Genomic DNA, 26,639 nt, shown 5'->3' with positions numbered 1-26,639 from the left:
GCGTTACTCTAAATTATGTTTACTTTCCATCACTGTATTCCCTGCAATTTGAAAATGCAAATGCTTTTGCAGTCTCACAGCTTGAGAGTGAACCGATCGCATAACGTGGTTCCCAAATGGAAATTACATTTAGTGAAGTGAGTTAATAAACTCCTATAAACATGTAGAGTCATTTTCTGTATGCGTGTCCAAGATGATATAATTGGGGCAGCAAAAATTACTTCTGTAATGATATAATCCAGCCATAATTCATGTTTATGCTATGACGATTTTCCATTTATGCTCTGTTCCAGTTGAACTGGGAAATTCAGGCTTCCCAGTCAAAAAAATCAACTGCAAAACTCTGAAGTCAGATTTTCTCCTGGGAACCAGTTAGGACTTTATGTTTCAACAGTGGAAACATTTATTTTTCAAGTCAAACACGTAAGAGCGACTTAAATCAGCGTTAGATGTTCACTGCAAAAACACAAACTCTACTTTTGGTCTAGTTTCTACTCTAAATGCATTTGGAATCATACAAAAATAATGTACAATTAATTTCAGCAAGATGAAGCAGTTTGTTTTAAGGAAAAGTGTAATTAATATAGATAAAAACAAAACCAGTTCCGCTGAGATTCCACTGATTTATAAATGCAGATTTTCTTAATTATAGTTTTACATGTGAAGCCGATCTTATCTACTTTGATAAAGATCTAAAAATCCTCTTCTGCTCCACCATGAGAGAGGTTTGACTAACAGACCGGCCCACACATTTACAGTTAACAGTAGCCGCCAGTTTCTTGCTATATTGAGCAATATTTTAGACAAAAAAAAATGGGCCAAAATTGGAATCAACAAGTCAGGCTTTTGAATCTGTGATCGGCCAGAAAACTGCAGAAAAAACACCTCATCGTACTGCAACAATATTGTAAATCAAAACATTTGAGCTTTTTTCAAAATTGACATGTTTGCCTTAAGCAAATTTGTTCATGTAATTTCAATTTGTCCAATTAAATAATTAGTGGAAACACATAACTATTCAAAATCCTTAAATAGGTAAAAAAAAAAGACTCAATTTCACTGTAAATACAAGTAAATATTTAGTTTCAGCTCTAATTCTTAACCATAAAATTTACAGTTGTGTGACAAAAAAAAAAAAGCAAAACTAACAAGTTTGAGTAACAAAAGAACATTTTTGTTCAGTATTAAGGAGGTAGATTGATTTCCTTGGTCTGCCACTCCACATTAATCAAAAACGGCTGAACAAACCTATAAATGGTGCAAATTCTCTTGTTCATTTTCACTGAATAGTCACTAACAGAGTCTTCCTTCCTTTACCTCAGAGTTTCCAGTCTTAACTATACAGATGAATAAACTGCAGCCCTTTAATAAGAAGTGAAAAGTTTCGTGTGGAGGTTAAACAGCTGCGTCCAGCCATCCTAAGCGCCGGCCCTGTGGATTTTATTCAGCTCGCTAATTACTTGTTGCATTGAAGTTGGCCCTTGTTAACCTTTAACCATTACCTTTTACTTAGGATAATTGGAGTGCTTTGAATCAGCCATCTGTTGCTGACAGTTCACCTTTGCAGGGTGTAAGTGACAAGTAAGGCCGACATTCAGAACGCAGAAAAAACTATAAAGTCCTTTTCCATCTATCTGAAAACACATTTATGTAAGTCTGTTCATCTCACTGGTTTTCTTAATTTAGGTTGGAAAACTAAACTCTATAAAGGGGAGGTTTAAGTATAAAAATACTTAATTATTTAAGCAGCAATTTCAGTAAAAGTTCCCTTGAAATTGGTGACTTGGTTTGGTTATGGCAACACAGTAAACAAACAACATGCTGCAGAAGTCTTAAAATTATCAAAAAATCAATATTTATATGCAGCCATTAAAATTACATTAGGAAGCAAAAGGATTTGGTTTTTTATGTAGCATATTTTAAAGATGAAACTATCATTTTCAGGCTGAAATTTAAACTCATTTTATTAGTTCTTACGACAGTGTGGCAGTTTTATTTTTTGTTGCATAATTTCAGGGTTTTATTATTATAATTTCAAAACTAATTGTTTAAAATGAAAAAGAGAATCAATGAAACCGGATAGATTTAAATACAGGACACATAGTTTTATTCACCAATAAGAACACAAAGTTATCTACAAGGACAATGACTCCAGCAGCCTCACAACAGTTAGAGTAATAATGAAAACTGAAAATACAAAGTTACAGTAAACATGCCGTTTGATAAAAATATCTTTACAAAAAAATGTACATTTCTATACAACAGTTGTCACTTACACGTCTCTACAAGTCCCACAATACTGGAGCGAGCCAGTTTTCAACAAACTGTCAGCACAGCGTCACTTTGCTACAAGTCGTCGTCGGCTGAAATAAACATGGAAGGGATTAATTACAGCGAATGTGAACGCGATGAGCCAGAAACGCTCCGAAGTGACCCAGATAAACGATGACAGATGAAAGAAAGGAGTGTTTTCTTTTTTTGAAGTTGTTCTTTTTCTTTGTGAGTGTGATTATTTTTATTTGCAAAAGATGTGATGCATCACCGTACTGCTTAATAAAAAAACAAAATAAAGAAAACATGAACCAGATCTCTCTCAATAAATGTGTCCTGATACAAAAATAGTGCTAAATATTACACTTTATCATTATTAAACAGACACTGAATGAGCTGAAGGCAGTTCATTATTTTTTAAGCAGTTTTTTGGCAGCACTGCGAGGACTGATGGGTTTGTTCATGAAAGTGAGAGAAGTGAGCTTTTCTTTACATTCTGCTTTAAAGTTTCAACATCTGCTTCTCTTAATTTATTTTAAGAAACTAATGGCTACAAAGTGGTAAAAAAAATCTATTTTAATTTCATTTTAAGAAGAGAAATTTGTATTTTACTTAAGAATACAACATAATTTAACCTGTAAATTATGGGAATAAATTTGAGAATAAAGTAAAAAATGAAGTTGAAAAAATGTGACTAAAGTTGTAATGAGAATTAAGTCTCAATAAACTAATAATAAAGTCTTATTATGAAAATAAACTTGCATGACAATAAAGTCATAAAAAATGAAGTCAAAATAATGTGAACTTAAGAGAATAAAGTTTAAATAATATTATGAGGTTAAGATAATAAAATTCTGACAATAAAACTGCAGGAGAATAAAGTCGCAGTTTTGCAAAAATAAAGTTGAAATAATATGTGAATAAAGTTGCAATGAGAATAAAGTTGTAATATTACTATGGTTTTAATCTTGTTTATTTCCATAATATTATGACTTTTATTCATATATTTTTTGATTTTCTTAGTCTGGCCCTTACACATGAAAAAACAAACAAACCCTCGATCATTTTGAAAGCTTCGCTCACTCGCCTGAATGAGATGCTGTGAATCAGTGCAGAATGACGGAGATGAAGCGGGAGAACAGCAGCAGTGCATGTTGGGATGCGCGGGGCCGAGCGGCGCCCTGCTTCCCCATCAGGAGGTCCCTGCCAGGGTTGGCTCGCTCTGCCACAGGAAGCCCTCGCAGCTTCTGAAACTTGGCAGGAGCGGAGAAGCACGGTGGAACAGCCCCACAGGGACGCTTGTGTGATAAATGGATAAAGCTGGATGGCGTTTTGCTCACAGCTATTGGCTTATGCATGAGTCCAAATCCAAAAGCAGACGGCGGCGGTGTCTCATTTATTTTCTGAACACCACGCTACGACCGGAGATTGTCCTTACCTTCATTTATTCATTTGATGTTTGAGAAATAAAAACGCCTAAAGAAAGGAGTAGTAAGATTACAGCGCAAGCACATTTCATAAAAGCATCAACAAATATTTATAAATCTTCCTGTTTCCTTTCGTGCCGCGTGACACAAGCTGCTTTTTGAAGTAAACTCCAGGAGAAAAACGTTAAAACAGGTCTTGGGTAAATTTACTTGAACAGTTTGTGCTGCAAACATGACTTGGCGTCTCCAAAACACAACTTACAGTCCCAGAATCCCCATCTTTCACAAATGCCTTTCATTCTGCCTCTCGAAGGTGGTGATGAAATCTAAAACCTACAACCAGGGAAGCTTGAATCTTTGCCCTGCAGAGGAAAAGAAGAAACGCAGTGACCATTTCTCCTGCAGACCTACATGCTCACTGTTTGTTTACACGCCGTAAATCCGAGGCGGATTAGGCAGAAATGTTAAAGCTTCCCAGTTATAAATAGATTTAAAAATGCAGAAACAGTTTCCCAGGCCTGCAAGTGAAACCATCCATGCATTTTGCCCAAACTCAAGAGGGATTTTTCAGTTTTTAAATACATGTCATGCAAAGAGGCTTTCTGAAGTGAACTCTGACAAAAAAAATTGGAAAGGACATGGAAAGTACAAGCTTTATGTGATTTCTTTAGAGCTGGATGAAAGTGGGTCAAGCAGCTGCCAGAAGGAGCTCTGGGGTGAATACAGAACAAAAAATCCACCTTTTGTTTTAAAACATTTTGCCTTAAATTTAAAGAAAGTTTAAGCATTTAGAAACATAAAAGTTTACATACAGAATGATTGCTGTCTCTTTAAATAACGAGTCCACAAATTTTTATTATAATATCAAGATCTTCAATGTCTTCAAGGGCCAGTTGTGCCAGTATGTACTGATAAAACCCATTGAAAAGTTGTTAAAGTATTAATAACTAGCTTTGATAAATACACTGCAGGATTTTACAATTATTTTTGTGATTTTTACAAAAATCTCAATCACTGATTTTGTGCAGCCACCAGAAATATCTGCGAGAAAGTTTGAAAATTTGTTTCTTACGCAAGACAGTAAATGTGACTTTTTGTTACTCGGCGTATTGAATACAACTTGACATGAAGCAAGACTGAGGATGGTTGTAAAATTAAATAAATAGTGCCGCCTGAAGGTGGGATGAAACCAAATCTTTCACCATTTTTGGGAAAAATTCTGAATAAACTCTCAGTTTCTTATTAGTGTGAAAAATTGAACTAATGCAATTTTTTTGCAGACCTAATTGCACTAAAATTGAATCTGTAAATTTCCACGGTTACAAAATTGTGAAAAACTGGATGAATTGATTGACGTAATTTGGTGTCTTGAGTTCGACACGCATGCTTCAGAAGCAAAACTTTTTCTTTTTTTGGGAGGGATATTCAAAAGTAACTGTTTTCTGTTACAAACAAATATTTTGAGTTTTGTGAATGCTACTTGGAATTAACTGGACCAATGAATATACTGATAGATATGCCAAAAAGTACCTCATTGTCATTGTTATGTATAGTTGAGGATGTGTGATGCTGTGACTGTAAATCACTTCAATAGGAACATTTTCTACCCAACTCTGAGTAGAAAACTAAAAATGGGTCCTCACTGTTTTTTTTTAAATTGAAATACAAATAAATAACACAAAATGATTTACCAGACGTAAAATTAAATATAAAAATGCCGACCAATTGGTAAAAAAGCAAAATTATACCAATTTAATTTAAAGATACTCTCACCGCACTAAAAGATTGACTCATTTTAAGGGTTTTTACACATTTATACATGTGTATGAGGGATCGCTAAACTACTATGCAAACAGTATGACAGTCTTCTGTTTGAAAAGGAGAATTGGAGAAAATAACCAGCCAACGCATGGGGGAAAACTCTCCTGCATTATGCAGGCGAACATGAGAAGAGTGTCTGCCTTTCAACATGACAGCAACCCAAAGCACAGAGCCACGCTGACGGCAGCCCTGGAGAATAAAAGAGGATGAACATCCCCCTGCTTCAGTCCTAAATCCATGTGAGGATGTGAATCAAATGCAAATTGAACCTTTTTTTCCTCATGAGGAGCAAATATTGATGAAGAAACTGAAGGCAGCAATTGAAGTTAATTATTCTTTTATAAACTATTAATAGAAACGGAAAAATTCCTTTTTCTTTAAGGACAATGAAGCTACAATTTGATAAAAAGGTGAAGTTTTTTTCTGTGTATCTTACCAAGTACTTTTGGTCTACTTTAGTGGAAATATCTTAGTATTTGCACTAACTTGCCTGCAATTAGCTCATTAGCAAGAAATAGAGGCTTGTTTTCAATTACTGACTTAAAACAAGCCTCTATATTTTACTAAAAAGTTCCTTTTAAGTTTGTTTGTCTTATTTCAAGTGTAGTAAGATATCTGCACCTGAAACTAGACCCCAAAATTTGTGTTGGTCTGTTGCAGGGTGTCAAACTCATTTTTGTTTTGGGCCAAATCAACATCATGGATGTTTTTAAAGAGCCAGTTGTATCAGAATGTATTGATAAAACCCATTTACCAACTGTTAAAATACCAATAAATTCTTAAAAATAAACAACACTGAAAATTTTTTCAGTCTTTCCGTAATTATATGATTGTTTTGTGACTTCTTGCTATAAATATCAAAGTGTTTGCAGTACTAATTTGGAAATATTTGCATTTATTTATGTTGGTAAATGCAACTTTTTATTAGTCACTGTGCAGATTGGTGGATATAAACTGACATTAATTAATATTGAGGCAGCTGTTTGGTACAAATGGGAAAGTTTTTGACAATTTTTGAGAAAAATCTGCAATAAACTCCCAATTATGCATTAATGTGAAAAAGTGCAGGGATTTCTTGATTTTGTGTGAATTTCCACAATAATTTGCAAGAAACTGGAGGGACTGATTGATATAATTTAGCAACAGATAAAACTCAGTTGATTTGATTGATTAAGTAATATTTAAGCATACTTATTGATCAATCTGAAAAATAATCTCATTCTAGAACGCAGAGGGCCAGATAAAAAGCTGTGACGGGCTGTGTTTGGCCCACAGGCCTCGAGTTTGAAACATGTGGTCTGTTGCATATATAAATTGCATTGAATAAAATCCACTGAAATGTGACAAAATGAAACAGTTTGAGTGTTTCAAAGTAGCAACTTTGAAGCACATCACATCATGGCCGTGATGTCGGTGCTGGTTCATTATCCACACCATGCAGGCCATGAAACTCTTTACTTTAGGCCAACCATTCACACCCCCATACCTCACAATTCAATTATATGAATGTTGTTTATCGGCTGTTCTGCCCCATTGAAATGCCATTAATGCTCCCTCTGCTGAACTCCATATTAACTGCCCTTCAGCAAAGCCAGTTCTTTAAATGTCATGGAGCTTATGACTTCTGAGATGATTAACGAATGTTTAGAAATGCTCCACACAGTTCAGTGGCTATCAGGTCTGGATGCGAGTCTTTTTAACGAGGAGTTTTGCTGAACAACCGGTCATAGCGCAGACTTTTAAGTCCAGAGCTCTTACCTTATCTCAGTTGTCGATGTCCGACACGTGGTTCTCTATCTGAAAGGCAGAAGATGCAGAGAAAGGGACTGAGCTCACTCGTCGTACTTTCAGTTTTTCTAAAGGTCACGGCTGATACGAGCTCAACTGGAGCAGGCGCTTACAGAGCCGTATTTGTGATACATTATCATAAATTGTAATCAAGAAACCTTCAGGGAGCAAAACTGCTTTCATATGTTGCTGAAAAATCTCAAACAGGAAGGTAGGGCAAGCTTTCATGAAGAAATGCACAGTTTTGTTTACTGGTTTATACTCAGTAAATGTAAAATAATAATAATAAAAAAATAATCAATTTTAGTACTCTGATTACACAGATATAAACTGAAGATTTACCTTCGAACAGCAAAAAAATAAAATAGAAACATGGCAGAGAAAAACGCTAAAGCTACGTTCACACAGCAGATGCTAACACTCAAATTTTATTATTTTTTGCAGAAAAGCCTGCATTAGAAGAGACGTAATAATGGATCAATTTTAAACTTAGAGCCAACAGTATGGCCACAGAATCATAGCAAGATGAAAGAAGCGCAACTCATAGAAACAAATTTTTAGGGAAATGTGATGCGTTTTATGATAAGTTCATAATCAGAATTTTAATTTATTTAAATCCAGATGAATGCGTCTGGATTCTTTTGGTACCGAAATGACACATCAGTGACATAAACGAAAGATAACTTGGTCCAGTAACCGGATGTTCAAGATTGTACTGTAGGTGGGATTATGTGACTTTGTGGATGGATTTATGGAAGATTTTAAAAAACTTTGAGAAACCTCAATTGTTCAGAATGAGAATATATGGGGATTTGATGTGCTGTTCTCCTTTCTGCAGCAAACATTTGGGCTCAGGACACAGAACTGTCTTTGTTAAAAGGTTTTTCCATTTCAGCAATACAAGAAAAAGCCACAAGTAGGCAAAGAACCACCGTAAATCATTTACAGGAATAATGTTAAACACTAAAGGCTTTTAAAAAGCTCTGGCTTCAGAGCTTTCTTAATAATTTCAAAAACATAATTTCAAGCCACAAGGGCATCAATTTGTGCAAAGCATATTAAAAAAATACCAGAATTAAATTTTGCTTTTAAAGCAACAGTGACCTCCATCTTTTTAAATCTGCAGAAAACATGTAATACATAAAAAAAAGAAGAAAATACAAACCAATCTAGTGAACCTGCAGGTTTATCTTTGGTTAGAAAAACCACATGCAGATAAAAAAATGGCTTCTTGTTGCAGTTTGCCTTTGGAATCAATGTTGTGACAAATGAGCGTTGGGAGCGCGAGCTCACTGGGATCAAATGGTTCAGTGAATTCAATCGATACAAGCTTTGAGAGAACAATCACATTAGATGGAAGACTGATGAGACCCGCTTCTTCACTGGAGTCATCGATTGATTTAATTTTCTGTTTTCTACAATGTGGGATTCAAACCGTTTTTCTTTATTTGTAATGGAAAGCAGTAAAATACAATGTAGTAACACCAACCTGGTCAAGAATTTAGAGTTTTTTGGCACAAATTCATCATGACATTCTGTTTAATTGTTACTGACTTAAAGTTGTAGTATGTAACTTTGTTTTTTACATATTTGTTAAAACTGTAACCGTGACAAAATAGTTTGTTATGAGACAGATAATCTGTGAGAAGCTAAATCTCCTCCCTGAGATACTATTGCCATCTGAAGAAATGCATGAAAACGACCAATCAGAGCCAGGAGGCAGGTCTTAATGCTGCCAATCAGCCGCATGTACTTACTGCCCAGGGAAAACATTTATCTGTCATCATTGGTGGCTATGCTAACTAGCCTAGCATTCAGAAAAAGGATCTGAAAACTGTAGGCAGAGATACGGAAAGAGATTGTGATTGGCAGCACTAAGACCCGCCTCCAGGTTGTGATTGGTTGTTTTTAGACAGCACTGGAGGATACAGAGGAACTCAATCTTTTTTTTTTCACAGATTATCTGTCTTATACCATATTGTCACTACCTGGTGATAGTTTTGAGAAATATGCAAAAGTACTTTTTATTTTTTTTAAAGTTACATAGAATCTAATCTATTCAAATCTGAACAGAACTTTCTTTCTGGTTTTCCTTCAGTGACCTTGTTGGAGAAAGAAGATTCTGCTGTTCTACATCCAGCACTTCACTGTAAATGTAGGCAATGTATTTGTAGAGGCTCCTGCTCTTACTGCGTCGTATGAGTGTGCAGTGCGGGGCTCTGAAGAGCCTTTCTTCCCTGGTTTCAGCCAGGGCAGACTGGAATAGAGTGTCATTTGCTCATGCGAAGCCCTGATCTGTCAGAAATGTGCTCATGAATAATTCTGGAAGATTAGCTTTCAGTCGGTGAGGGCTGCGCCAAGTTGAGATCTCCCAAAGTGCGTCAGCCCTGTCAACCTTTTTCCACTTACCAGATGGTGGCTGCCCTCCTCGTCGTAGTCGTCCTCCCCTCCATCGGTCATCTCGCCCGCCTCCACTTCCAGCGCGCCCTCGCCTGCCTCCTCCCCAGAGTTTTCTGCTGTCTCTGACACAGACTCCTCATGCAGGGAGTCGCAGTTGTCTTCGTATTTTCTTTGAACCTCTGAAACGGAGCAGGGCATGGAAAATGAGAACAGACTGCACCTTTCTTTCATTCAGAAGGCAGCAAGCACTTAAACAGGTAACCGGGTTAAATGTGAACTCATAAGTCACTTCAAATAGTGTTTATAAACCGTTCATATTACTAAAAAGTTGAATTAGTTCAGAGCACTGTTGATGAGATCTCCAAATTATTGTGAAAGGTTTAGGGAAAAAAATGGCATAAGATTTAACAACAAGCAAAAAGCTTTCAGAAATTTTGCATTGCACTCTTAGGGTGTTTTCACCCACGATAGTGCAGTGGACTCGCTTTGATTAGAGACCAAAACATGCACCATTTGTTCCATTTTCACGCCGCACTGCGTCGAACGAACCAAAACCTTTGAAAAACCTGTTCCCCTCTTCGCCTGTGGGGGTCGCTGCACCAAGAACCACCAGAGGAAATTACATAAAAATCTCAGAAGACATTGAACTCAACATCCTTCTACACAAAATATAAACAAAAATATCACTATCACAATTTTACTGCTGTTAGGATCCGAAACTAGATTAAAGCAATTTTAATTTGAAAAACGTTTATTAGTCACAGGTCTGGAATAATTAAAACCTGCAATATGTGTCTTGTAGGAACCCAACCACAGCCAATGCATAATCAACACTCTGAGGGAAGTTGTTATTGCTTTAATCTGTATCTCGAGTCATAAGCAGGCGTAAAATGTATTTACATTACCGGCTAAAAACTTTAAAGAAAGCATTAACTATAGAAATATTTTCTCTGTATTTGTGGAGACATTGGGAGGCGACATCTGTGCTTTCCACTAAGTTCAGGGGATTTTAGCAACACAATTTAATGCAAATTACTAGTGTGTAAATGATGTTCTTACAACAAAAACACCGAACTTTGGCTCTGTAATTTAAAGTTAATTGAAAGCATAAATTGCAGAGTATAACCTGGGAGATGAATGAAATAAAAAACATTAATTTGTTGCCAGAAAATGGCTGGACTGTTTTTAGAAGCAGTAGAGACACAAATGGAAGCACAAAAATGTGCAGGAAATTAATTTTGGATAAGAAGCTATATATTTTTATCATTTACACTTTGACTTTCTTTTTTTTGCCAATACCTTTAGAAAATATAAAAGTAACTGACTTTTGTCAAACTGTAGCTAAGTACAATAAGAATTACTTGACATGCTAATGGCTGCTCATTACAAACCAGCCAATCCAGGAGTGCCCTTTATTTTCATTCCTGCTGATTGGCAACTGAGTAATCTGGAATTAAACATTTACTGTTTCTCAAAGTCTAAATGAATCTGTGTTTGCTTCAGCTCATTTATAAAGACCCACGGTCGGTTTTATCTACCTGCTCAGTATTTGTGTGTCTGTGTAGTCGTGTCTCGCTCCTTGTTAGTCTTTTTGTTGACCCGTGTTCGACCAACCCAACAAATCAATGTGGCTGCTCCTCTTTCCCCTGAGCCAATGCGCCTCGACTCCTGCAATCACATGGACTGGAAGTGTTTGAGGTCCTCGCAAATTGTTTTCTCGTCGGCGTTTCCAAATCCTGCATATGGATCCTCCATCTACTTCACCAAGCAGCTTAATTGTCTTTTTTCCTGTGACATATTCACAACAGCGTGAAGTGAAAACTGGATAAAATAGGAAATGTCACACCACCACTTGGTGCCATTTCAAATATTTAAAACAAAAAAACTAATCAATAGTCATTAATATTGACTGATATAAAATTTAATGCTTATATTTTATGTTTTTCAGCCATTTTGTCTGAGTATGGCAACACTAAACTCAAGCTGCAGATTTATCGATTACTAAATGAGTTGGTGAAATCTGAAGCTCTATGACAATATGTGAGGAATTAACATGAAATGAGCAATACTCTTGGTGGAAAATCACGTGACATGGCCTTTTCATTGCCTTTCCTGAATAACCTTCACAGTGATCTGCTGTGAGGTTGTCCCACAGAGTAGGACATCTATAAAGACCTCATTTAAACAGAGTCAGCGTGGGGCTGACATCTGTCTGCTGATATGACAGAGAGCTCTGCTGCTCTTATCTCCCAACATGTCAAAAAGACTTATGGCCGACGTGAGCGTTTTAATTTCCGTTTCCGTAACCGCTCGCCGTGCTTCGGTCTCCTCCCTCCCTTCGCCCCGTGTCTGCCGCTCACCGGATTCTGTCCTCTGCTGCTTCTCAATCTTCTCCAGGCGTCCCAGTAAAGAGTCGATCTTCATTTTGATCTGGGTGAGCTCTCGTTTAATGGTCTGGAGCTGGTCCGTCTTCACTGTAAGCACAAGAAGGAACACAAAGGATTACCTCAGGTAGCCCTAACTGGCTGGTTCTGGTTCTGCAGTGATTTAATTTTACTGTTTGATGTTTCTCATTAATCCCCTCATCACACCGAGTCAAATCTTCCACGGGGAAAGAGCGTCTCAATCAGAACTTTACTGACAGGTTATCCAGCTAAGACTGAAGACGTGCTGTTTTTCAATTTAAAGATTAGTGCACAGCTTACAGCCACCATGCCGTGCAGCAGCACGTTTCCCACAAGCAGTGCCAGCATCTGACAAAAAAAAACAAACCAAAAAATGTTTTACAGCATGACATTGCAGACCCTAAAGCATGCATAATGATGTAAAAGGTGGATTTTTGACTTCTCAGTCTTAGAAGCAAGTACCTACAGACTATGCAATTTTAGCAAGAAATAGGAGCTTGTTTTAAGTAAGAAATTCCTTAATATTGACAGAATAGTACTTGTTCCATTGGCAGATTATTTCACTTATAACAAAACATTTAATAAGTGAAATAATCTGCCAGTGAAACAAATACTTTTTTATAAATTTTAAGGAATTATTTACTTAAAACAAGCTCCTATATCTTGCTGAAAGTTGCTTGTAAGTTATTTTGTCTTATGTCAAATGTACTAAGATATTTGCACTAGAAATTAGACTAAAAATAGTTGGTAAGATTTTGTATTTTTGCAGGGCATACCTTGGCTTATTACTTTTAGAAATTTTGGAGTACTAATTACTTCAGACCAAAATAAAAAAAAATTAAGACCACCTTAAAAATCTAAACTATCCTTCTTTATGTTCATTATTATTGGATTATGTCCATTAATCCAAATTTGACAACAGTAAAATCAAAATTAGGTGATTACAATTTAGGGAAGAAATCATTTTATTAGTCAAAATGCCTTTAAATACATAACATCCCTATATATTGAGATATGAATCTTTATATTTTAACATAAGTCAGTGTTGAAAGCTGCAGGATAATTTTACCCCCCGCTCCCGCCCCCTGCAGTGTCTGTTTACAGACTTTTAAGTAATTTGTGCTTTAGGTCTCAAGCTGTTTCTCAACAACGCACCGAGGGTTTAGGTTGAGGGGCTGAAGCAGAACTGGATTATGTCAAAGTTTGAGACTTAACCTTGATATGTCATAAGGAAATAGGAAATAGCAGCTGAAAATAAAAGCACTTATCAGAGGAGCTGCCGCAATAAATTCAGACAGCTGAAACGAGGACGTGCTCAAGCTGAGCAGATTAAGGAACTCAGACCATGAGGTAATAACATAATCTTATTTCTCAACCCTCGGTGGATGAAGTGTGTCATATCTGAAGAGGCGGGCGGAAATACAGATGCTAAAAGTTGAGAAGAAAACAGAAAATTCGGCTTGACACCTATCAGATTCAATCTATAAACAAGCCCACAAGTTCCTGCAAAGCGTGAGCTGGAAACCAGAGGAAGGAAACGCGGAGGAAATAAAACAAAAACACACTAGTTTGCTATCAAGAAAGCATGATTCTGTGATGTATGTGCATATGTACACCCACTCATCACAACACAGATCGCAGCCAAAGTCTGTGAACAAAAACAAAAAATCATGAATGAAACATAACCGTCTGAAAAAACCCAAAACAAAAAAAACAAAAAACAAAATACGAATTCCCTCAGAGTGAAGCACATTTTAATCTTTCACCAGTTTTCATAATGATCCAGTTTCCTCTGCTACATATCCGTCAATGCACAATGTTTTTTAGATGAAGCTGGAAGATTAATATGTCCATGTAATAAAGAAAGAAAGCCCAAAAAATATAGCTGCAGTGATTAGAATCTAAAGGTAATTTGTTATAGTAAACCGCAGGAGCTGTTCTCATATTGTTTTCTAAAGCTGCTACTTATTGTTGATAAAATAAAAAAGGGCGAAGACACCAGACATATAATCACATCTATATGGGGGAAGTCCAGGGGAAGAGTAAAGTGTTTCTATCTCCTGCATCACCTACAAAACGGTATCTGTAAATACACTCTCTTTCTAAGTCCAGTGATATTCCAGCAACATTTCCGCCGGCTCTGGGAAGCTCACTGGGAGTCCTTTGATGATAAAACAGAGTGGAACAGTTTTTAATTTATCTGGACCTCCAGGCCTCTTTCCTTTTGTGTTATCAACTACTAAGCTGCTGAGAGGAAACGTATGCACTCGTATCTAGCAGATGATTCATCAACTGCATCTTAGATAGCTGCGCTTTCAGTGGAAAGATACGGAAAAATCTGTTGTTATTTAGGAAGCTTCAGCGAAGCTCTAGGGGATGAGCAATTGGTCTAATTTTAGGCATTTTATGACCTCATTGTGACAAACAAATATTCTGTTTGAGGAATATTGAGTAAATCCTGCAAAACCGCACAAGAATCAAATACTGAGGGACTTTTAAAACTACAAAATGGTAATCAGAGTTACACAAATTAATTGCACATTAGTAAAATTTGACCACACGATTGTAAATCCAATCTAACAAGAACTTCAGCACCAAATTATTCATGTCAGCTTTCCAGCAAAAATCCTGACTTGACTTTTTCATTATTTCAAATCCTCCAGACTTTGTTCTAAAATCTCCATTATTGCTTCACTTCCTGACAACAAAACTACCAGGACACAGAGCCTGAAAAGCCGAGAATGCTCTGCTTTGATTGAGAAGATCAAGAAAACAGACCTGAATATCACTTTTTGCAGTGAAAACCAAGAACGATTGGTGATAAAATGACTCGTTATCGAAATAAACCACATGAGGCGAGCAAGGTCAAACACAGGCAGACTTGTGTTACAGAACAGGATGCGTCATAATGCAGATAAAATCCTGGTCTTTTATCTTACTCAAGTGCATGAGTGCTCTTGCTTTCTTCAAGTCCAAAAATATGCATTTATCTTTAAAATAGAAGTGAGTGTGTGGGTGTGTGTGTGTGTGTGTGTGGGTGTGTGTGTATGCATGGTGGTCTTGTCACGGACCAGCAACCAGTGAGTAGGAGAACAGGCACAATGGGAGGGCCGTGCGTAGATACATTCATCACTAGGCACAATTTACGAAGACAAATTAACCTAATAAATTTGATGTTCGCTAGAAAGACATAAAATTAGTTGCTCAAGAGCAGCCTAAAAAAGTAATCAATACTTCTCATTGTTGTTTTTAGTCACAATTGTACTACAAAATATTGTGACAAACTTTTACTTCAGAGTGGTTAATAGATTATTCCTTTATTTGTGAGATTTGAGCCAACTTCCTGCAGTGGAAATGCACCTAAATCACAAATCTCATTAAACAGATATTATTTTGATTAGTTTTTTGCTTTGTTTTCCTAAAGTGAATAATTAATTGTGCATCTATTTCAGGTTAACCTGGCAGCAGACGGATTAGATATTCTAAATGTATTCTATTTGAGTCAAAGTCAATACAAACCCGGACTTTTCATTGTCTTGGCAAGGGAAAATTAGTCTCCCCAAAGTACAGAAGTTCAGCTTAGACACAGCAGAGAATTTATTGACTTTTTCCCCCAAAAAAGAGGACAGGAGATTGTCTTTTTTTCCCCCCTTTCGTGGCTGTAATAGTATGTAGGCTCTGCAGCAGAGTCCTCCTGACAGAACTCACCAAGCTGCTAACGCTGATAACACCGGCCCAGACTGCCAACTGTGAAACAAACAATTACACTAGATAGATGGAGACTAATGTTTGGGAAAGCACAGCTGACCCACAGAGATGTTCTCAATCTCGCTTTAATTACACCTAGCATGTTTTAATGCCTATCGAGTTAATTAGGGAAGCAAATTAGATCCAGATGTGTGCAGTCTGGCTGGAAAGACGACGTGAGCCGGCTCTGCGATTTGGTTCAGCTTGTCCTGAACTGCAGGAGCACAGCTTGCAAAAATCGTACATGTAATTGGTGCAAAAAACGGAGTAGAAAAGTCTTGTTGTACGTACATTTGACACCTGAGGAGGAGGATGATGATGTTGGAGGTCTGGAGGATGAAGAGGAAGAAGAGGAGGATGTTTTGACAGGGAAGGAAGTCTTCCCACGGCGAGAGGAAGGAGCGAGGACCCTGGAGCGTTTCAGGGGGATCACAGCTCTGGGTGGGGGGGCGACTCTGCCATGGTAGTCGAAAAGCCTTGAGAGAAAGAAAAACCTCTATTATTACACTTACACTTTTTCTGTAAATCACAAGAGGCTCTATCACGCTGAGAGTTTGCCCATTTATTAGAGCTAAAAAGAGTTTCTATCTCACATCAGCTCTTTTTAAAGTCGACTCTCTTTTTCCCCGAATTGTATTTCAAGATAGATTTACTCTCTGTTCTGTTTTTCAGACGGCAAAGAGAAACAAAGGGCAGAAATTACCGATTAAATCTACCAATATCTTCCGTTTTTTTTCGCCGTCGAGTTTCCCACTCCACACATCCTCTGGATGTGACGAGGATGAAAAGAAGAGGCTGCTAAATGAGAAACGAGGGCGTCATCTTTGATTGTTCTCAGTTACAAATGGTGTCGCAGCTCAACCTCAACACGGCTGACATTTAGAAAATGGAAAGTGCCTCCATAGATAAGTGCTCTGATTACTGCCGCTGCATAAATGAGTGAAAACAAAACATTCCTTCATCAACGTGTTTAAGTCAGGCGCTCACATGTCCAACCGTTTTGAGAAGTTGACAGTTTCTGTTTTCAAATGACTGTGTTTAACAAAACAGAGAATTTTAATCAGCCGGCTGCAAAAAAGATGATTTTCCATTTGCTGGTCCCCACTCAAAACAAAAAGGGTTCAGTGAAGGCCTCAAAGATTTGCCAAAATTACAACATTTGTTACATTTGGTTCGCTTTCATGATATCCATTTCTCCTCCTTGTCTATGGGGGTGCTGCATCAAAAACCACTGAGGGAAATGACATAAAAACCACAGAAGAAGACATGGAGGGCAGTGTCCTTCTTCATGAAATGTAAATAAAAATGGAGTAGCTCCAAATGTAATTATTGGATTTCTCTTCTGTCTTTGGCAAAAGTCTCTGCGCATTAGACTCACACGTTTGTTTTGGTTGTATTTACCCAGAATGCCCTGCGCTATAGTTCGCAGTCTCCCTGGCATTCAAACCGTACCAGAGTTCAGTTCCAACAAACAGAGAACTCCGATTTTAGGTGGACTGAAAGCTAATCAGAGTTCAATTCAAACAAACTGGAGTTTGATTAAACTGGGCAGAAACTGCACACAGACAAACACGCACATTTTCATGACATCATGCTGTGGAAATGCTAGCCTTTAAGACGAAACCTGAGGCAATGGGAAAATAGATTAAGCTAAATACATGGGAATTGTCCTGTCAAAGTTCAGATCGACCTGGAAATATGTGGACTTGACTTGAAAACTGATACTCTGAGATGCTCCTTCCGGCCTGACTAAGCTCAAGCTATTTCACATGAGAAAATAAAACCAGTCAGCCACTGGATGTACGAAGCTGGTAGAGATTTATACCATAAGACTTAGATGTAGGCGCAGTAAAAACTCCCTGCACTTGTAAGATTTGACAACTTGTCTTGGTCCATCACATAAAATCTCAATAAAACACACCAAAGTTTGTGTTTGTAATGCAATAAAATATGACAAATGTTAAGGATTATAAACACTTCCTTTCACTGTATTTCAGTTTTACCTTCCTGCAACATTAACTGAGACGGGACTGGCTTGGGCAACAGGTAACAACAATCTTAAGATATAAAAATGGATGATGCATACCTGCTGTAGAAATCATCCCTGTAGTATTCGTAATCAAACTCGTAACCGCTACAAGAGAAACAGAAGAGACAAAGAGAAAAACTCCCTTACTCTCTGCGAGGTCAGCTGCTCTGTTTTCATTTGCTGTGAGCCATAATTATCGCACTGAGAGAAAAAAACACATTCTCTCCTATAAAAATGCATCTTCACACCCTTAAATATTCAGCTGTGCACTGAGAAATGTTCACATATCAAGGTGATTTCCATCACAGGTAAAAAAAAAAAAAAACCTTCATGGTTTCCTTGTTGCTTATGGGAGATGAAAGCTAGCTTCAGGCCATGCACTTAATGAGACTTTTATAAAGAATGTCTTTTGCATATTTGTTAAAATTGTCACTACATCCTGACAGTAGAATATGAGACAGATGATTGGTTTAAATAAAAATAATATAACTTCTCCGCCTTCTCCCAAGTGTTATGTAGAGAAATACACAGCTCAGTCAGAAAGAACCAATCAGAGCCAAGACAAGGGTCTTAGCGCTGTCAATCATTCCTGTGTACATGCTGCTCAAGACCTTCCACTTACTGTGTGCTATACTACGGCTGATTCTCCACACTGCAGCCTGCTGTGGATGCTCAGGGTAGTTAGCATTTTCACCGATGATGGCGGATAAACTAGCACATTGACCAGCACATACAGGACACATGCATGATTGACAGCGCTAAGACCTTCCTCCTGGTTCTGTAGATGACAAAAGGAGCACAGGGAGGAGGTGGTAAGTTTGATTTCCTTCCTTTCTTTCCTTCCTTTGGCAAAAGACTTTAGCATTAGACTCACATGTTTGCTTTCTTCCTTCCTCCCTATTTTTTTATTTTATTTTATTATTTTTTACAGATTATCTGTTTCTTAACATGGTGACAATTTATATGTGAAAAATAAATTGTTTATAAAAGTTACAAACTGCAGCTCTAACATCAACATGAAGTAGGTTTAGTGAAGGTATTCTGACCCTGATCTTCTTTGAATAGCCGCATCTCGGCATGCGCGCTTTTATTTTCCATACAATGGAATGGATATGTTTATATTTTCTGGGGAAATCTTTCAAACCTTTACCCTCAGTCAGCTCTTCTTATGTCAGAAGGAAACCAAAGTACATGAAAAATGATGTTTGACACATTCATCTGAGTAATTGTTGTCAATTACTCCAGAAATTGCTTTTTTTTAAATTAAATTTTAGTCAAAGTTTTAATCAATTTCTTTGTTTGTTTTTGCTGTTTGTGTATTTTCTGTCATTTCAAAAAGATCAGAAAAACATTTTGACAATTGGTTTTTTCCTCTTTTTAGATTGAAATACTGAACTAGAACATTTTTTATGTCATTTTGTTTTATTATACCTGTTGTACCATGGAAAATTTTTTTTCTTTTAAAAAACTCCAGAAAGCGAGAAAATAAATGACTTTAGGACTTAAAAATGTGGACGATGCCTGAAATGAAAAAAGAATTAAAATAAAACAGTCCAGTTTGTCCTGCGGGAATTTAACTTAAAATTTATGATGTTTCATTTAGGAGAAATCTCTCTCACTTGTGGGCTATAATTACCATTTCACATCCTTCTCGCAGCAACAAAATGCAAATGAGGATGCATGGTAACACTACACAAGCTGATAAATTACTTAAACCAGACATGTAATGAAAAACTAACAACAAAAGGCAGAGTTAATTTGTTGGATTGTTAACTTTAGGAAAAGTATCAGAAAACATGAGCGTTCCTTTGAATACGAAACAAATCTGGACCTTTGTCACGTCAGACTCCAGTAAACATGCTGTCAGGGTTCTTTGCACGAAATGAAATGCGCACTGGGCAGAAAATCGGGGTCATGTTTAATGAAGCTCACACAACATTAATTCCTCTGAGCTTTCACTGCTTCTGCTGTATAAACTGAAGTCAGGCCTCAGAAATGCAAAAATCATGCCGTTAATTGGAAATGCAAGGTTCAAACGAGGGGAAGGAGGGAAGCATAATAAGGAATCCTCATATTTTAAAGATTACAGCAGATTTACATCAGCAGCAGCTGGATGCAAAAGCAGGTTAATATTCATGACGGTGGTGAATGAACTCGCTGAATGTTCAAAGGAGGACGAGTCGTACCTGTAAACAGCTGAGAGCGGCCGCTTGGAGCCGCCTTTGGGCCTGTAAGGCTTGGGCTCGCCCGCCATGTTTATGTCTGTAAAAACAAAAAGAGAAAAAACTCGTCAGTCAAGGTACATCCAAGGAAAATTCACAGATAACACTCCACACAGCAAAAATAAGATGTTACCCTTCAATCTGGGTTGTCTAATTATCTGCAAAATGTCTGCGCAATGTGGAAGGGTCTAAAATTTTCCCACATTTCTGCAAAATCTGCTTCCAGAAACAGTATTTTTATCCGGCAACTCTGTTAATTTTCTAATAAATACTTTCTGATTGTAAGGCCACTTATTTCTAACATGAATCTGAATCATCCCAGCTTCAAAATCCACCTGATTCAGTTTATTGACCTCACATTTCTAAGAAAAAAAAAAGAGAAATAGTGAAAAGTCCTTGGTGGCGTCACCCTGAGCTTTGGACCATTTGAAGCATGTCTTATCCTTCTTTCTCCAACCTATTTTCTGACAATTTACTGTTCAAAATGCAATAAAATCTAAAAGAAAAAAAAGGTACCAGAATCAGTATCAAGTCTCAAAATATCAGTTTAACAAAAAGAAACATTATTTTTGCAATTTTCAAGCAAATTTTTCTTAAAAAAATTAGCTAAATATCTTAAAATATTAGAAAAGAGGCTAAATATTCTTTTCAATGTACTTGTGATTCATTGTTGTGATTATTAAGTGGTTAACTAACAATAAAGTATTCACTTTAAAAATGTATCTCTCAGACAAATGGTTTAGGATTATGATGAACAAACCTTAAAATAATCAGAAAGAAGTTAAACTGTGCGCCGTCTGTACTGTAAGGGAACAACTGCAGTCATACAGAGCAGAACAGATACTGTAAAACGAGAAATTTGTTTTTAAACATGAGTCAATAATGGACAATGATCTCGCTCCAATATTATTTAGATTTACTTTGCTTATTTTGGATGCCAAATTTAATTTTCATACAGCCAATAATATCTGGAGCAATTATTTACGCGCCTTTTAGATAAGCAGCAACAAAAATTATGAGCATATGATAAAGATGATAAAGGATTAAAATGAGAGGAGATAAAAGGAACAAAAAAAAAGCGATAATGTCAGAGTTTAATTCCTTTTTAATAAAATTGTATTTTATTAGGATTTAGTTTAAAAAAGTGATTGAAAATACATGATTCTGTTTTCTCTTTCTCGATGTATAAAAGAAAAAATATTTCAGATGAAATACATAAATATTGGCTTTATTTTAAGTCAACCTCATAGCAACACATGCAGTCTTAGCATCGGTATTTAAAGTTGCATTAAGTGAGCGAAAGTTTTATGCACAGGATGTAATATAGGCAGTGCAAATATTCTCTTTTAAATGTTAAAATGACGCAATAAAAGCTGTGAAAAATGAAAGACTTGAAGCAAAAAGTGGGAAAACTCTTTCCTTGTAAATTGACTAAAGGCAGTGCAAGAATCCCATCATGTACTTCTTTTTATGTTGTCCCTGGGATCACGCTTACAGAAGCACTCGAGAAGAAGCACTCTGCTTCATAACTGATTTAAGGTAATGACTTAACAGAAATATTGTCATGAACATTGCAAAGAAACTTAAACCTTGTAAAGTTATTTTAAATAAGAGCTCAGAATTAATCCCTTATAGACCTTCAAGACGGTCTGTGACACTTTTACCCTTCCAGCTGTACATATTTTCCTAAATATTTCACGCGTCTGCTTTTCCGATGCCAAATAAAAGGAGGCGCCCAAATCCCTCAGAGTGGGATGGCACTGGTGTAGAAATAAGCTGCTGGCGAACTCCTTCTACCAGAAGAAAGAAGATTAAATCCGTGTGTTTATGTACGCTCACCTCTTAAGAGTGGAACGACCAGATGAGCGTGTTTTTGTGTCAGCATGCTTGATAGAGTTTGACCTCAGTGCCGACTTACAAGATAATTACAGTTTTGCTCATTAACCTGGAGGTTTACCAACATCGGAGGCAAACCTTCAATTAGCGCCAGGCAGCCAGCATGGCAATTATATCATCCGAACCCCAAAAGCAATTAAAAACAATCCCAGACACAACAAGTTTGATGTAAACAACATGTGGCCCATATCCCTCCTGTTCTATGTTGGGATTTTGGGTGATACGGCTTCAACATTTGCTGAGTGAAGCTGTCAGGAAAAGTGAGGCGCAAACATTGAATTCAGAGCAGAAAGGCAAAGATTTTCTGGACCATCTAGTTTCTAACGCTCAAATATAGAAACCCCTTCAAAAGTAGGAAGTGGACTGTAATGCAGAGCATGCTGGGTAAATACAACCAAAACTAATGGTTGTCTTTAACTCGATAGTCTTTTTACCAAAGACAAAAGAGAAATCCTGCACCACTCTATTTTTGTTTACATTTCATGAAGAAAAGAAAGTTGCACTTGGTGATTTCTTCAGAGGTTTTGGTGCAGCGCCCCCACAGGTGAGGGGGTAGAACAAGTTTTTCAAAGGGTTTGGATCGTTTGACACAGTGGAAAGTGAACTTTGGTCTCCAATCGATTAGGTGTGAAAACAGAAGAAGTTGAAGCCATTTATGCATCGACTCAGGATTCCTTTCTGCAGTGACTGACCAAATAGTACAAGAACCTATTGCTTCTTTTTCAGAACCATCTCAAGGTCCATCAAGACCAAGGCAGAACAGACACTGATTTGATGTATTAATGAATTGATGGATCAAAAAGACGAGACGAATTGATAGATGGGATTATTAAAAGATTGGAAGCCGGGTCAATGAATTGATGAGCTAAAGAACAGATGGATTGGACGTGTTGTGAAGAGCAATAGCAGTTTATTCTGTTGAGGTCTTTCTCAGTTTATTCTCTCTGAACACGTTGCTCCCCTGCAGCCACAAACTCTCCTCCGTGTATGTATGAGCAGTTCCCTGGGTAAGTGACCACACTGGTTGTTTTTTCCTTTACTTAGTTTCCTCCCTTTGTTCTGTTGTTCTGACTTGTTTGGCAGCTCGATGTGCAGCTGGGGGAGCCAGAGAAGGAGATGGAGCTGTCTGTGGTGCTGCATAAGTTAAAGAGGCTTCTGAAGGTTTCTGTCTGTGGTCTAAAAACAAAAAGACAGCTCCAGCTCGCAGCTATGTAAATGTGCACATGATGCAACGTGAATTTTGATGCCCCAACAACTTGCTTAGGCAGGTTTGAGCTTGATTCTCCTTTACTGTTATTCTCAGAAGGAAGGTCCCTGTCCGTCAGCAGAGACTGCGATGAGCAGAGCTTTGTTTCAATGAGTGAGCATTGTTATGGGTAAAAAAAAAAAAAAAAAGAAGAGTAAAACTGCAGCGGAAAGATTGAGCCACAGAGTGCAAGTAATCACCCAGACAGGCTTGTGTTCTTCTGTCAGGAAAACAAGGATCCGTGACTCCCCGGAGGAAGCTGCCCCTGTGTTTTATTGGTCTCATTTGTTGCCTTACATCTCCGTCTCCCTCACCCTCCTCTTCCTTGTGCATCCTTCTGTAACCTGAGCATCATCCAATCCTTCAACGTCTCCTCCTTCTCCTTCACACTCACAAAAGACAGTATCTAGCCCCGATCACCCTCCGTCGCCTGATCAGACGCTGCGTTTCTTCTCTCCGTCTCTTCACACTGAGGCGGCTCATTATGAGACGTTTCAGAGCTGCGGGGTCTTTTCTGCGTGACACCTGCACAGCTGAAGAAAGCTCCTACTTCCCATCTTCTTTCATTAACAAGGGTGGAAAAACAGCAGCACAATAAAAACAATGCGTTTCCCAATAAATCGAGGCCATAAGCCGAGATGTAAGACAATTTACTGGAAACGAAAACAGAAAAGTGAACGGAGGGAATGCAAATCTCATTCCTGGAGGGAGTGTGAGCTGTCGGACCAGAAGAAGCCACAACAAATCCCACTCTGTCTCTGCAGCTTTATCTTCCTCTCTGAAAATCTCTCTCCCTCCTTCAGACGGAACAAGGGGAACACCAGCTAATAGCCCGAGGCTCAGAGAGGAGCTAACAGGCGATGGCTAGCAGGAGTCAACAGAAGGTCAGAAGAGATGGGTGGAGGTTCAGCAACAAAACTGACACTTTTTGTTGTTTAAGATGTTTTCTGAAAGATTTAAAAACTCCTGAGGCTCATTTTGCAAATCCAGAAATGACAGTTTATTTGTGATTCAGTTAAATTTATAATTATTTTAGTGACTGTTTTTTCTGCAGACGATTCTTACAACAAAGCGGATGAAGAAATCGGCACATTTAACCAAGTTAAATGTGCCGGCTATTTTTGTCATTTCTACACAAAAATAGCCAAAAAATTAAAAAGTAATTCCTTTTTTAATTGCTTAAAATCCAAAAACAGAACTCTTTTATCAGAGAAACTAATAATTTTAAGTGGTGTCTCAATTGTTTCATAGCTGTAAATATTTTTTATTTAGTTTTGGCCAAATTTCTGCTCTAACTCTGTTCTTTCAGAAAATAACCTTTTCTGAGTTTCCATTCTCAAGTTAACAATTAATCGATCATGAAAAAAAAAAAATCAATAGTTGTAAATAGTTAAATGTGTGATTTTGATTTAGATACAAAGCACAGATGTTTCATCTTTGCCTCATAAACATTCACCTCCCAGTGAATTGTGTTAGTGATTTTAGCTCCAGGTTTCCGTCCCTAGTAACTGAATATTAAAAAAATTCAGGCCTGTAGCAACATTCAACATCTGAAACAGAAATTATTTGCAGCTCCAAGTAACCAACACAATTCTAATGAATGATTTCTCTGCTCTAAATATATTCTTTTTGGCTTTTGTTTCCATTAAGAAAAGGATTAGAATCGAAATGAAAAGCTGTATTACATAATGATTAAGCAAAAAAGAGAAAGCGAATCACCTTGTTAGGAATTACACCCACTGTAAGCCAGAAAGAGGTAATTTTTCTGTCAAGCTCCAGCATATTTCTATAAGAAAAATAAAAGAAATATCCAGCCTACTAAAAAACACCTTGGCAACTGACTTTGTTGGTTTCCGTTGCTGCAAATGACCTGTTTGTACACCTGCAGCAAAGAAACATATAGGCTATAATTGATATAATTGAGACAATAGCTATTCATGTGTGCGTGTGTGTGTGCGGGTGTGTGTGTGTGTAGGTGTGTGTGTGTGTGTGTGTGTGTGTGTGTGTGTGTGTGTGTGTGTGTGTGTGTGTGTGTGTGTGGGCCTCCATCCACAGACTGGAAATAAACATGTGGAGAATCAGTTTTTAAAAAGAAAAAAATAATCCCTTTACCAGCTGTTTCACATGCTTTATCTTATTTAGTTTTGAAAATGTTTCTATATTATAATAGGCTTATTCCAGAGCTATTTGGGTTCATCTTGAAATAAAATGACCCAGTAAGACAAAGAGAATGTTTGCAACAAAATGGCATTTATTGTAGTGGTAATTGGCCATTCGTATTTTTGCACACGAACGGCAGAAATCATATTAAAAGATTAAGGATTTATTTCTGGACTTATTTACAAAGTGAGGCAAACATTGGAGATTTAAATCAGATGAGGCATTGTGTGTGTAATGTTGCTATGCAGTAAAACTAGGCTCATTATTAGCAATTATATGCTTGGTTATAATCCTGATTCAAGTTGCCATGTTCCAATTGCTAATTTAGTAAAACGACAGACAAAGAAACCACCCAGTTCTGTGCTAATTTTATATTAGCACAATATTATATATATATATATATATTATATATATATATATATATATATATATATTATATATATATATAAAAAAAAATTCCCTTCTCACCCACCTCGGGTGGTTCTTATCCTCTGAGCTCGGGTCCTCTACCAGAGGCCTGGGAGCTTGAGGGTTCTGCGCAGTATCTTGGCTGTGCCAAGGACTGCACATTTCTGGACTGAGATGTCTGATGTTGTTCCTGGGATCTGTTGTAGCCATTGCTCCAGTTTGGGGGTTACTGCCCCGAGGGCCCCGATGACCACAGGCACCACTGTGGTCTTCACCTTCCAGGCCCTCTCCAGTTCCTCCCTGAGGCCCTGGTATTTCTCCAGTTTCTCGTGCTCCTTTTTCCTGATGTTGCAATCACTTGGTATTGCTACATCTACCACAACGGCTTTCCTCTGTTGTTTATCCACTACGACAATGTCTGGTTGGTTCGCCATTACCATTTTGTCTGTCTGGATCTGGAAGTCCCACAGGATCTTAGCTCTGGCGTTCTCCACCACCTTTGGGGGTGTTTCCCACTTTGATCTTGGGGTTTCCAGTCCATATTCTGCACAGATGTTTCTGTACACTATGCCTGCCACTTGGTTATGTCGCTCCATGTACGCTTTCCCTGCCAGTATCTTGCACCCTGCTGTTATGTGCTGTACTGTCTCAGGGGCCTCCTTGCACAACCTACACCTTGGGTCTTGTCTGGTGTGGGTAGATCTGGGCCTCTATTGCTCTGGTGTTTAGGGCCTGTTCCTGGGCTGCCAGGATGAGGGCCTCTGTGCTGTCCTTGAGTCCAGCTTTTTCCAGCCATTGGTAGGATTTACTTATATCAGC

General features: G+C 37.6%; 1 protein-coding gene across 6 annotated transcripts in view; it reads right to left on the bottom strand.

Annotated features, from left to right (window-relative positions):
- Positions 1-2,080: 2,080 nt before the first annotated feature.
- LOC129352060 (RNA-binding Raly-like protein) overlaps positions 2,081-26,639 on the bottom strand; it is a 107,324-nt gene continuing 82,765 nt past the window's right edge. For all 6 annotated transcript variants that reach the window (XM_055020858.1, XM_055020859.1, XM_055020860.1 and 3 more), the window contains 7 exons: positions 20,075-20,150; positions 17,946-17,993; positions 16,151-16,335; positions 12,068-12,181; positions 9,717-9,886; positions 7,278-7,316; positions 2,081-4,060 (listed from right to left, as the gene is read on the bottom strand). In XM_055020858.1, the coding sequence (XP_054876833.1) occupies positions 7,284-7,316; positions 9,717-9,886; positions 12,068-12,181; positions 16,151-16,335; positions 17,946-17,993; positions 20,075-20,150 (626 nt within the window). In that variant the 3' untranslated portion in view covers positions 2,081-4,060; positions 7,278-7,283. The remainder of the gene's footprint in view (positions 4,061-7,277; positions 7,317-9,716; positions 9,887-12,067; positions 12,182-16,150; positions 16,336-17,945; positions 17,994-20,074; positions 20,151-26,639) is intronic.

The sequence above is a fragment of the Poeciliopsis prolifica genome, unplaced genomic scaffold (assembly GCF_027474105.1).
Source record: "Poeciliopsis prolifica strain line A6 unplaced genomic scaffold, Auburn_PproV2 SCAFFOLD072, whole genome shotgun sequence".
Taxonomy (NCBI): domain Eukaryota; kingdom Metazoa; phylum Chordata; class Actinopteri; order Cyprinodontiformes; family Poeciliidae; genus Poeciliopsis; species Poeciliopsis prolifica.
This window is presented reverse-complemented; position numbering and strand designations above follow the sequence as displayed.